Source organism: Hemitrygon akajei, chromosome 3 (genome assembly GCF_048418815.1).
Source record: "Hemitrygon akajei chromosome 3, sHemAka1.3, whole genome shotgun sequence".
NCBI classification, from domain to species: domain Eukaryota; kingdom Metazoa; phylum Chordata; class Chondrichthyes; order Myliobatiformes; family Dasyatidae; genus Hemitrygon; species Hemitrygon akajei.
The window spans coordinates 118,465,186-118,478,826 of record NC_133126.1 but is presented as its reverse complement, the minus strand read 5'-3'; the positions used below and the strand labels follow the sequence as shown (position 1 = coordinate 118,478,826).

The 13,641-nt window shown below is 38.7% G+C and overlaps 1 protein-coding gene across 2 annotated transcripts in view; it reads left to right on the top strand.

The window, feature by feature from the left end:
• The window catches only part of sned1 (sushi, nidogen and EGF-like domains 1), a 147,675-nt gene extending 134,459 nt beyond the window's left edge, over window positions 1-13,216 (top strand). For both annotated transcript variants that reach the window (XM_073040661.1, XM_073040662.1), the window contains exons 25-29: window positions 5,591-5,707; window positions 6,018-6,105; window positions 8,142-8,218; window positions 9,197-9,232; window positions 12,599-13,216. In XM_073040661.1, the coding sequence (XP_072896762.1) occupies window positions 5,591-5,707; window positions 6,018-6,105; window positions 8,142-8,218; window positions 9,197-9,222 (308 nt within the window). In that variant the 3' untranslated portion in view covers window positions 9,223-9,232; window positions 12,599-13,216. The remainder of the gene's footprint in view (window positions 1-5,590; window positions 5,708-6,017; window positions 6,106-8,141; window positions 8,219-9,196; window positions 9,233-12,598) is intronic.
• The last annotated feature ends 425 nt before the right edge of the window (window positions 13,217-13,641 follow it).

Here is a 13,641-nt window from a genome sequence, read left to right as displayed (position 1 = left end):
ATGTATATCCATCCCACGATTAATGCCAAAAATGTTCTGTGATTCTCTGATAGCAATTGCCAAGGGTTCTAAAGCAATATCAAATAATAATGGACTAAGAGGACAGCCTTGTCTAGTACCCCGAAATAAACGAAAAAAGGGAGATCTTTGATTGTTAGTAAACACCGAGGCTACTGGAGTATGATATATCAATTTAATCCAGGAAATGAATGTCGGACTAAAATTAAACTTCTCAAGCACAGTAAATAAGTATGGCCATTCAACTCTATCAAATGCTTTCTCCGCATCTAGTGAAATGACATATTCTGAAGTGCTATGTGAAGGAGTATAAACAATATTCAATAATCTCCTAACATTGAAAAAAGAATAGCGATCTTTAATAAAACCAGTTTGATCTTCCGAAATAATTTGGGGTAATACCTTCTCCAGCCTGGATGCCAGTAACTTGGAAAAAATCTTGGAATCTACATTCAATAAAGATATTGGTCTATAGGATGCAGTCAGTAGGGTCTTTATCTTTCTTCAATATTAAAGAAATGGAAGCTCTATAAAAAGGTTGTGGCAGATTACCCAATCTAATTGCTTCTTCAAAAACCCTGCATAACCAAGGAGAAAGAGTAGCGGAAAAACATTTTAAAAATTCTACTGTATACCCATCTGGACCTGCTGCTTTCCCAGAATTCATAGAGGAAATAGCCCCTTTAATTTCTTCATCCGTAGTAGGAGTTTCTAATATTGAAAGATCATCTGATGATAATTTTGGAAAATTCAATTTCCCAAGAAACTCACACATGGTATTATAATCATGAGGGAATTCGGAATGATACAGGGAGGTATAAAAATCTTGAAATGATTTGTTTATCTCATCATGGTTAACTGTCAGATCCCCATTCTGCTGACGAATCTTAATAATTTGGTGTTTAACAAAAGCATTCTTCAATTGACTAGCTAACAGTTTACCCGATTTATCACTATGTATATAAAAATCAGATCTGGTTTTCATTAATTGATTTTCAATCGAAGATGTAAGTAATAAACTATGTTCCGTTTGAAGTTCAACCCTTTGTTTGTAAAGCTTGTTACTAGGAGTAGTCGAATATTTCTTGTCAATCTCTTTAATTTTATCAACCAATAAAAGAGTTTCCTTCTTAATGCATTTTCTCAGACCAACGGAGTAGGAGATAATCTGTCCATGTATATATGCTTTAAAAGTGTCCCAAAGTGTTCCGCAAGAAATATCATCCATGGAATTAGTTGAAAAGAAGAAATCGATCTGTTCCTTCATAAATTTAATAAAATCTGGATCTTGCAATAAGGTAGAATCAAATCGCCATTGTCTAGCACTAGAAGCTGTATCTGTAAATTTAATAGAAAGTTTTAATGGAGCATGGTCAGAGATGGCTATAATATCATAATTACAACCAATTACCGATGGAATAAAACAAGAATCAATAAAAAAAATAATCAATTCTCAAGTAGGAATGATAAACATGTGAGAAAAATGAAAACTCTTTGTCCTTAGAATGCCGAAATCTCCAAATATCAAAAATTCCATTATCAGTCAAAAAAGAGCTAATATAAGTGGCCAACTTATGAGGTAAAGTCTGAGTAGATATAGATCTGTCCAACAAAGGATTTAAACAACAATTAAAGTCACCACCCATTATTAACTTATATTCATTTAGATTAGGTAGAGAAGTAAATAAGGACTTTAAAAAATCGGGATAATTCACATTTGGAGCATAAACATTAACCATAGCAACCTTTTTGTTAAAAAGTAAGCCAGTAATTAATAAAATTCTACCATTCGGATCCGAAAAGATATCGTGTTGGACAAATGCAATAGAGGAGTCAATAAAAATTGAAACTCCCTTTACTTTAGCATTCGAATTCAAATGGTACTGTTGATCCCTCCAAAACCTAAAAAAGTGATAATTGTCCTCTTTCCTCACATGAGTTTCTTGTACAAAAATAATATGTGCATTGAGTCTTTGGAATACTTTGAAAATCTTTTTCCATTTAATCGGATGGTTTAAGCCATTAGTATTCCAAGAGATAAAATTAATGGTCTGAGCCATATTTCTGAAATCAACCCTTTGGTATATAAAGGGTTAACCAAATTATGAACTCATGCACCCGGAAGAGGAACAAAAATAAGGGGCGGACCCAGAAGTGACGACATCGCGGACATTTTAGTAGTTTAAAATCAGCCCAAATGAAGAAACTAAAAAAAAACTGGTGTAAAGAACATAAGATTTAGAAAAAGACCATCCACCCCCCACCCAAGAGGAGAAAAGATCTCCCCAGCCAGGAGAAGGCTGGGAAAAAAGAGAAATGAAACTAAATCTACCCCCATATCAGCAGAAGGTAACTCCGTATATAAAGGATAAAAAAGATCCACCCAAACTCTAAAGAAATTAGTAATCACTATACTAAAACCAAACTTCTTAATATAATTGCTAATAAAAAAAACAAAAAGAATATAATCACTAGTAACTTATAAATTGGGTTAAAACCCAAACAAACCAAAAAAAATTTAAACTGTGATAAGAAATGCATTATAGGAAGAAGACGAGAGAAAAAAAATGGCAAAATCAAAAAAAAGCCAAAAATATTTTAGAGAAGAAACCGCCATCTTAGTAAAAAAAATTCACCTTCGAAGGATTAATAAAAATGACCAAAGCTAAAGTACAGTGATTGAAGTAAGTAAAATAAAAAGATTAGTACATCAAAAAAAAACTTTAACTAGAGTATAAAATATAGAGTAAACCTACACCAATAGCCAAAAACAAAATCTGGTTTTGGAAATAAAAACCATCTTGCATGATCAAAATCATTCATTTATTAGAGATGAGAATCCGTAGCAGTAGGGAATTTCTCATTCAAAAAGCTTCTCGCTTCAGATGTAGAAAGGAAAACACGCCGTGGTGCATTCGGAGGCGATATTCTGAGCTTCGCAGGGTATAAGAGCGCAGGTTTTAGATTTTTCTCATAACATTCGGACATCAGAGGTTTAAAAAGCCTTGCCTTCATTACTTCTGGACTAAAATCTTCCACTAATCGAAAATTGAATTCTTGAAATTTGACCATCCCTACACGCCGAGCCACACGAATAAGTTGCTCTTTAACATGCACATAATGAAATCGGACAATTACAACCGGTGGTTTAGCTGAAGCACTTGGTGATCGACGCATAATTCTGTGAGCACGATCGAGTAACGGAGGACTGTCTGGGAATACAGAAGGGAACGCATCCTTTAAAAGTTGAGCAAAGTACTTCGAGGGGTCCACCTTCCGGGAGACCAGGTTTGCGTAAGTTCTGTCTTCTGGACCGATTCTCAAAGTCGACACTCTTGGCTTTAAGTGTTTCCACCTGTTTAATCATCGAAAGTAATTTCTGCTCCAGTTTTTCGATTATCAAGTCTCGCTTCCGAGCATCCTCTTGCAAAGTTGCGATTAGAACTTGCTGCTGGTTAACTACTGAATCCATCTTATCCATATAATCTTGAAAAGCCTTTATATCTTGGTTGAAAATTTGTCGTTGTTCTTCAAATTTTTCATTTAAAACCTCCAATAACATTTCATAAGTCAATTCAGTGCATTTAGGATCGGTCTTTTTCTTCTTCCCGTTCCCGTTAGAATCTTTCCCAGGTTCTCGCCCTTTAGATCTAAGAGCCATTTCTGTATTCATTTCTTCAAAATTCACAATAAACTCTTAAAGATAAGTCCAAAAAAGTAGCAAGAATCTTTTGGTGTAGGTAAAAATAAGTTAAATAAGGGTGATCATAGGTTAAAAAAAGTAAAGGTTATGGAGCGAATCTGAAACAATGCTCACTCCATGAGCGTCTCCTGCTGACCTCGCAACAGTAACACAATTTGTTCAGTCGGGCCGGCTTCTGTTTGGATGTTGCAATTTTGTTTACAGTCACTTACATTCCTGACTGCAACTCAATTGTGTCTCTGCCTGTGGTTTCCATTGAAACAGATATATCCCAGTCATTTTGAATGCTTTCTTTTAAGATTCCACAAACTACATGATCTCTCAATGCAGCTTTAAGCCCATTACCAAACTGACAATGCTCAGACAATCTCTTCAATTCAGTCATGTACACTGAAATGGTTCCCCTTTTTGATTCCGCTAATGAAACCTGCAGCATTCTGCGGTCAACAATGGCTTCAATTCTAAGTGTTCCTGCATTACTTTTACAATAGAAGCAAAACTTGTTTCTTACGGTTTGGTTGGAGCTGTCAAAGTTTGAAGCAAACTGTATGCCTTTAAACCCAATGCACTTTTCAAAATTGACAGTCCCTTCTGTTTGGTTATTTCATTTTCTTCAAAATACTATTCCAATAGCTCAATATACATGACCCATTTACCCGTAGTGTTATCACACTTGTCAATCTTCCCAATGTAGCCAGCCATTCCTGATTTTTTTTAATGATTACTAACACCTTTTATGAACCCTGAATTCTTCTATTTGCTGCCTTTTTTTAAAAACTTGATCGTATCTTCCCTTTTGCTTTCCCTTGCTGCTTTGCTTTAGCACTCCTCACTGCATTTTTTTTTAGTTCAAACACCCTGCTGCACTTACACAGGTCGGTAGTCGTCTCTGGTTCATTTTAAAAATACCTCATCACCAATGTTGTGTTTTGGAACTTCAAAACATTACGAAGGTATGGGAGTCTGAAAACACAGGTGCAGTTTTGTCTTTTAAGCTAGGTGCACACATATCACATGATGGTGTGTGACGTATGCAATTCACATACTTATACATATAACCCATAAATAATTATTTAAATGAACAAGAAAACTTAATCAAGCAATATATATATAGACAAATTATTCAAATATTACTTAAATATTCAATGCACAACACAATTTCAAATACCCCTTGAAGGGGAAGATAACTGGCCTGATAATTGCTAGCTATGTGTTAGACAGCTCTATGTGTGTTCAATTCATCATATTGACCCATGTCAGACTAGACTCAATATGCAGAGATGTGAAGGCCTGATCACCAATGATTAGTTTTAGAGACTTCTGAGAACTTTCATAAACATCAATGGAATTTTCTAAGAGCCTTTGGATAAGATACATAGAGGATTGGAAGGAATTCAATGAGTTTGCATTTATCACATCATGAGTGGCTGAAAAATTTAGGAAGGGAAAGCACGTAGGTGAAGGAGGGCTGGTATCTGGCAGAGGGACAGCTTTTGTGAGGACGAGGTCGGGTGGGACAGTCTATGCGAAGGTGAGGGTGGGGGAAAGGCTGGTATCAGGAAATGGGAGAGGAAGCATGAGGGTGGGGGCTGGTATCTGGATGGGACAGTCTATGTGCGGGCTAGTGTCGTATCTGGGAGTGAGTGGGCTGTGTGGGGGTGAGCGTGGGTCTGGTATCTGGGAATGGAACGTTCTGTGCATGTGAGAGTGGATCTGGTAGTGGGATAGGCAGTGTGGAGTTGATATTTAGGAGTGGATGGGCTGTGAATGGAGACAGGGGATTTGTTTCCTAGGAGTAGGTTATGAAGTGTTAGCATAGAATAGGCAGTCTCTGTTTTTCACCTCCAGCTATGACTTCTCTATTTACAGATGAATTTGAGGAATGTTCCTCCAACCCTTGTAAAAATGGAGGTACCTGCGTGAAGGGAATAAACTCGTATATGTGCGACTGTGAAAAGGGATTCAAGGGGAAAAACTGTGAATTGTGTAAGAAAAGGCTAAAATCCATTAAATTCTATGTGTACCTTGTCTGAGGATAAGATCTAACTGGCACCAATTGGAAACTTGCAAGCACATGTTTTGTAACAGGTAGACTCATAATTGAGAGCTCGATTTATAAAAGCTGGGATTAATCTTTGCCTGTCATGGACCTTCAGTGAAGTCCTTCAGATTTTTATGATAATAATGTAATGTGAAAAGTGGGACGGACCTTTGGGTCTGGGATGAGTGTAAACTGTAATAGAATGCTTTTTAATACGGTGCTGTGTTGTTAAATCTTCTTTGATTTTCCTTTCAGTATGCAAGAAACTGCCACACCCTTGCACACGCCTATACTCTGAAACAAAATCTGTTCCAGTGTGGGAGGACAGTGTTTTCCAATTTACGTAAGTTTCAGCTTACTTATGATTATCGTTTTGTGAATCCATGTGTTTATGGATTAAAGCTACAATGGACGTTTGAATAATCCTGAGGTTCATTTAAGAAATTGAATGCTTAATGCAAATAGAGTCAGTAAATACATATTTCTGTCTGGTGATAGAGTGTGAAATTGCAAAGGTCTCAATGCACGTACAGAAAGTTCTTCTCAGGGTTATACAGCATGAAATCAGGCTCCTTGGGGGTTGTCTATGATGACCGCAATGTCTATCTGAGTTGGTCCCGTATGCCTGCTAACCTTTCTTATCCATGCATCTGCCATTTCTATTAATGTACTGAATAATTTAGACATGGTATTGAAGGTTTTTCTAATCAAAACAAACTAGATGAAAGGGAAATGAGAGGGAAAAAGTAAAAGGATGTGGAAAGACTGGAGAGGCATTGGTGAAGCTTAATGAAACTTTTGTGAGGATATACAGTATGTAATAGGCCAGATAAGAGTGAAACAGTGAAAGTTGTATTGTTATAGTTTTTCAGAAGTTATTTGATGAAGAGGTTACTGTACAAATTAAGGATTAGAAGTAACATATTAGCAAAACTGAATATTGAGTTTAAGGATAGAACTCAGAGTTTAGGAATAAATGGGGCATTTTTAGACTGACAGTCTTACCAATGGGGTGCCACCAGGAACAATACTGGACCCTCAGATCTTCAACACTTAAATTAATCATTTAAATAGGATGGAACATTTCCATTATAAGAAGAGACCTGCTAGACTGGGTCTGTTTTCCTTGGAGCAGAGGACCTGTAGAGAGGTAGGTTGGACGATGTGTGGGGGGGACCTAATAGAAATATACAAAATTATGAAGAACATATAGGGTGGGCAGTGAGAACTTTTCCCCATAACAAAGATGACCTAAACAAGAATGCATAGTTTTAGATAGGATGTAAAGAGGATGAAGGATTTTTTTTACCCAGAGGCTGGTTGCAATTGGAAATATACCACTTAAGGTTAAGTAGTTTCACAACATTTAAGAAGCAATTGACAAATAATTGACTCTCCAAAATATAAAATGCTGTGGGCCAAATGCTGGTAAGATGGAATCGATACTTCGTGGTTGGCATGGACAAACAGGCCAGTTCCTGTGCTTGGTGGCTCTATGAAGAGAAAGATGTGGTGTATCTAAGTTTCTAAGAACTGGATAGAGCAGTGAGCCTTGAGGAGTTCAAAACTAATCAGCATATGTTCTGGGTAAGTGAGTGGGAAAGAAGGTGGAAGATGGGAAGTATAAATGTGGTAAATCTTTGATATGTAATTTGTTGGGAGAATGAAAGCAGCCAAAACTTTCGAAATTATCTGGGAGATTGGACTACTTCATTGCAAAATAACTGGAGCATAAAAGTTGGGAACTGTGGCCAAGGTAGTATTGATCTTGGTGGAAACTTATTTGTGATGGAGTCAGGAGAGTGTAGATTCACTGGACTGATTTCAGCGATGAGATCTTTCTATGAAAAAGGACTGAGACAGACTAGCCTAAACTTACTGGAGTTCAGAAGTGTAGGGGTCATTACACTTCTCCTTCTGCTGGATAAGGGACTAGTCGATTAGAAATGAAATGAGGAGAAATTTTCTTATGTAGAAGTTTTAAGTTTTCAAAGGACTATAAATGTTCCTTCACTGAGTTGATTCAAGGCTAAGATTGATAGATATTTAATCTCTAAGGGAACCTGGTAATAATGATTGGTTGACTTGAAATATATTCTTCTTAATCAATAATGGTGTAGATTAAGGGTAGGCACAAGATACTGCAAATGCTGGGATTTGAAGCAGGGAAGAATTGCTAGAGGAATTCAACAGGTTAGGCAACATCTGTGGAATAAACAGATAGTTGATTATTTGAGTTGAGACCCTGCATCAGGATTCCAAGGAGATTATGAAATTTATTTCTACTGTTGTGTGTATTTTATGGATCACAGTTGGGGTTTTTGATTGTTATACAATCTCCATCTTCAGAAGTTCTAACGTTTCACTTCTGTTTTTAAGGTATAGGAGAATTTATAAAGTTCACCAGGATACCTGCTACAAAGAAGTTTGTGAGCCTCTAATACACAGAACACCCAGTGAGTATTCATGCTCACGGCACAGCAGCCCACATATTGGAAAGGGGGGATTTAAGTTGCCCATGCATTCAGTTCAGTGGAAGTTATTTGGTATTGAATAATGAATGGCTTTAAGAACTGTACATGTTGTATGTTATAGTTACAAGATAAGGGACTGGTCATGCAAAACAGAGGTGCAAAGGAAATGCAGAGAAAGTGGTGAATCTCTGGAACACTCCTCCCCAGAGTCTTGTAAAGGCCAGATCCTTTCATGTATTTGAGGTATTTGAAACGTCAAGGAATTGAGGGTTATGGAGAACTGGCACAGAAGAGGAGTTGAGGCTGGGGAAGATCAGCCATGATGATATTGAATGGGAGGACTTACTCCTCTCTTATTTTCTTGTGCTGGGTGTTTGTTAGTGAGGGAATATGAGGTTTAGTCTTTCTGCACAATCAGATTTGCATGTCGAGAAATGGCATGGTGAATCTCACCATGTCTTGAACAGTACTATAAATCTTCTGAAAAGCTCATGATCGATGGTGATTTCTGCTTGGTTAGGTTTTGCCTACATGGCAGAGAAGCTGATTGTACAGAAAAGACACATATTAAAACTATACAAATGCAAAGCAAAACTCTTATTTCTGATTGGATTCTTATTCAGAAAGTTGGTAAGACAGAGCCAAAATCAGTCATGTGACAAATTGGACTTCAAACGAAGTTCTTTTACAGACTCAGATAAGAATATCAAGTTAACCTAATCACAGGACAAATTAACCTACCCGGTACGTCTTTGGACTGTGGGAGGAAACTGGAGCACCGGGGAAACCCACACATTCTATGGAGAGGATGAATAGGGGCTCCCCATAGAACAGCTCCAGAATTCAACACTGAACCACAGAACGCCCCAAGCTGTAATAACATCGCACTAACCACTATGCTACTGTGCCACCCATTATCTGTCTAATAGTTAACTAAAATAACATTTTACTCTTCTCCAGGAAACAGAAGGTTATTCAGACATTAACTAATTACTGGTAAGTATGCCTTCTGGATTTCATTTACTGATCCATCTTCCCTTTGATATGTTTATATTTGTGCATCAGAGTGTATGTATGATGGACATGCATGTTCTATCAGATGTAGTGCACTTATGTACATCACCTTTGAGTGTGTGTTACATCACTTATAATGTACACTCGTTTTATACTCTGCGTTATAAAGCTACATGTATTTTGTTCTAAAAAAATTAAAAGATTAAAAAAATTATCTTAGGTTACAAAAAACAAATGAGATATTGTATGTAAGTTTAACATCAGTATATTTTCATGTATAATTTCATATCAATATATACATGTTATATTGTGTATATGTATAATTTTCCAATATGATCTGAATAATTATAAAACTGGACAATCTAATATATGTGAGATCAGTCTTTCTCCTATCTGTGCTACTGTCTGAAAAATCTCACCCAGAATGTTTTGGCCTTCTGTTCCTGTCATATTGTCAGTACCTCCAGTTGAACTCTGGCTTTTTGTGTGTTTCCCCCGAGCTGTCAGTCTGTGGTTTTGTATTGCTGTGTGCTCCTGTCCCCACTCCTGCTCTACTCCGGCTCCTGTATCACTGAGTACTCAGTCTCTCATTATTACCTGTATTCCTGCCACCTGTGTCTCATTGTGCTCCACCTATCATCTGCCTCTCTGTTTATTGCTCAGTGTATTTCAGTCCTGTGTTTTCAGATTGTGCCAGTGAATTTTCCTGAGCCTTTCCAGCATTCGAATCTGTACTCTGTCCATCTGAATATTGACTCTGCCTGTTTCCCGATTCTGGTTTTTGGATTTCTCTGGATGTTTTGATCTCTGCCTGAACTTTGACACCAACTTGGTTTGCACCTTGGGATTTGTTACTCAATTAGTATCACTGTGTGCACAGTACTGGGTCTGCAATTGGATCCCTGTTCCAGCATCCTGGCACATATTTTGTTAAGTCTAGGAAACAAGTTATTGTTAGGTCTTGATTGTAATCTGGCCAATTCAATAAATAGTGCAAAAAGAGAGAGATAAAAAAAGTAGTGAGGAGGTATTCATGGGTTCAATGTCCATTCAGCAATTGGATATCAGAGGGGAAGAAGCTGTTCTTGAATCGCTGAGTGTGTGCCTTCAGGCTCCTTCCAGATGATAACAATGAGAAGAGGGCATGTCCTGGGTGATGGGGGCTCTTAATGATGGATGCCCCCTTTTTGATGCATGGCTCCTTGAAGACGTCTGGATGCCGTGAAGGCGAGTACCCATGATTGAGCTGATTGAGTTTACAACATTCCGCAGCTTCTTTTGATCTTGTGATGTGGTCCCCCATACTAGATGATGATGCAGCCAGTTAGAACGCTCTCCACGGTACATCTGTAGAAATTAGCGAATGTTTTTGGTGACATACCAAATCGCCTCAAACTCATAATGTAATATATCCACTGTCATGCCTTCTTTATAGCTGCATTGATATGTTGGCCCAGGATAGATGCTCAGAGATATTGACACCCTGGAACATGAAATTGCTCACTCTTTCCACTTCTGATCACTCTGAGGACTGGTCTGTGTTCCCACATCTTACCCTTTTTGAAGTCCACAATAAATTCTTTGGTCTTCCTGACGTTGAGTGCAAGATTGTTGCTGCGACACCACGCAACCAGCTGACCTATCTCACTCCTGTATGCCTTCCTGACACCATCTGAAATTCTGCCAACAATTGCTGGCAAATTTATGGATGGCATTTGAGCTGTGCTTAGCCGCAAAGTCATGCGTGTAGAGAGATTAGAGAAGTGTGCTAAGCTCACCCATCCTTAAAGTGTGCCGGCATTGATTATTTGAGAGGTGGAGATGGTATATACGACCCGCACAGGCGGTGGTTTCTGGTGAGGAAGTTGAGGATCCAGTTGCAGACGGAGGTACAGAGGCCCAGGCTTTGGAGCTTCACTCCAGAAATGTGCCCAAACAATTAGCAGCATGAGTGACACCTACACACTTGACACAAATCCTGCATCATCTACACATTACATGCCCTGTGCAACACTCCCTTCAAAATGTTTCCAGATGTTTGGTCCTTCACAGCCTTGTGAGACAACGGTGCTTTCATTGTACTTTGCTGGAATGTGATCCCTTTGTGATTAATCCTTTACTTCCTTTGAACTAACCCTTCGCGTTTCTTAACAATCTCATCAATTTTCCACCGCACCCCAGCCATCACCACTACAACCACCCTGATGGGCCCAAGCATTGCCCCTGTCCTGTCAATTACCTGCCTCCCCAACGCCTCTGGTCTCTAGTGGCACCCCTGTTTCTCCCAGACGTACCACCACCAGGACCCCCGGGACCTTCCCTCACTCCTCAGGAAGTTACAGTAAGAGCAGTTGCCATGGAATTGTGTGCTACCAGGATTTCTACCACTGCCACATTGCCTTTCATCCTGCTCCACAGCTTCAGTGCCACATTCTGTTCAGATATACAACCAGTACCCCTCAATCATTTGAGGTTATTTTGATTTCTTCCTCGCTGTTTGGATACTTATTACTTGTATGCTTGTGTCATGGAATCATATGGCAAGGAAACTAAATCCATGGTAACCATCAACTAGTCCGGACATAATCCCATTTTATTTTCCCCACATTCCAGCAATTCCACCCATATTCTACCATTTACTGCAGTCAGTTTGCTGTGAGCAATGAACCTGCCAGTATGTTTGAAACACCTAGCACACTGAGAGATAGGAGAATATGCAAGCTCTACACCGACAGCACTGGAGTTAGGTTTAAATTTGTGTTGCTTTAATACAACAGCTCTTCTACTTGTACTACTGTGCCACCCCATTGAGTGTAAGTGTCTACGCTGCATCCACAAAAAACTCTCTTTTCTGCCATGGAGTGTTTGGAAGAGTCTCAGTTGATTCTCTCAAACAATCTTGGATAAAGCACAATATAGCACATATCCACTGAAAGCTGTTTCCTTTCTTGCCTCTAACTTCTAACTCTCTTCTCATCAGTGTCCTTCTGCATCAGTTTTGTGGTGTATTTTCTCCTTTCTGCTACAGTTGTAGGTATTCTTAACCTACACTGGATTTAAACACAAAACTGGTCATATTGTCTCTAATGCATACTAATTCTTCCTCATTATCCTCCACACTTTTCATTCACCTCTGATCTCGTGGAGATATAACTCATAATTCACAAAGTGTTCATTATCAATTCACTCTACTTTTCCTTTTCTAAACTTTTCATTCATAGTGCATTGGTCTGGTGATCCTTGCATCTAATGCCATTGCTTCTCCTTGGAAGATGTTAGGGAGATAGGGAGATCTCGAAGCGAGAGTCATCGCCGTCATTCACAGTGAGATATTCTTTCTCATTTTAGGATCTACTAGCTGATGTGTGGAAGGAGAACACAAGTCCGAAGACATCGGAAGGATGGTGCTAGTTAATCCACCACAAGTTAACGCATTGTAAAGACGGGGCCACCCATTGGAGAGTCAGCCACGATGTCCTAGTGTTGCTTTGTTCATTTTGAGGGAGTCAAAGTCCAAAAAGCTAGGACAGTTGAAATCTGATCAACACATAATTTACTGAAGAAGAATGCGTGTGTGGAAGGAAGGGAGGAGAGAGCAGACGCACACAACTCTTACATGTCCTTCTGTTCAAGCAGAGAGGGGTGAATGAGTGAGTGAATTAATGCTTGTAGTACAAGGGTGCCCATGAGTATGAATGTGCCTGTGTATAAACAACTGTCTGTCTGCAGTGTATAAATTCTTCAAGCTGGGAGACAAGATTGCCGGGAATTTGAATTGCATTGTCCTGACGATAGCATTGTGCAGACTTCAATCAGATAAGTGTGGCTCCAACATATTGTGTAGAGTACAGAGTCCCCTAGACTGCCTGAAAGCGTGCTTAAACCCTACCTCTCATGCTATACCATTGTGGCTTTTCCATTTGTGTTACGCTTGTGCTAGTTAGTAATTAAAATATTACAACAGTTCTTTGGCATGCACTTATCACTTATTTACTGACATCAGGATTGAAATTGCCTATACTGACACCATCAAAGATTCACAGGATCTGGTAAAGCCAACTTATAGACACTTCTCCCTTAGAAGGTACTACTAAGGGGAAACCTGTGTACCGTGGTCCTATGCCTGACAGTACAGCATGCATCAAAGTTGTTTTTTATTCTATTGGAGAAAAATTTTACTGTTGAGCCATAGATGTTAACATCATAGGAACTGTCCATTTAGTCCACTGTAGTTCTGTTTTCTCTGTCAAGGCCATACAGAAGTAACTCACTGCAAACCTGTCTCTTCACATAACCCCTTATTGTTGCTTGTTCCTTCTTCAGACTCTCCCTAGGTCAATATATTCCATACTCTCAAATGTTTTCTGCATAACAAAGTTTCATGACTTCCC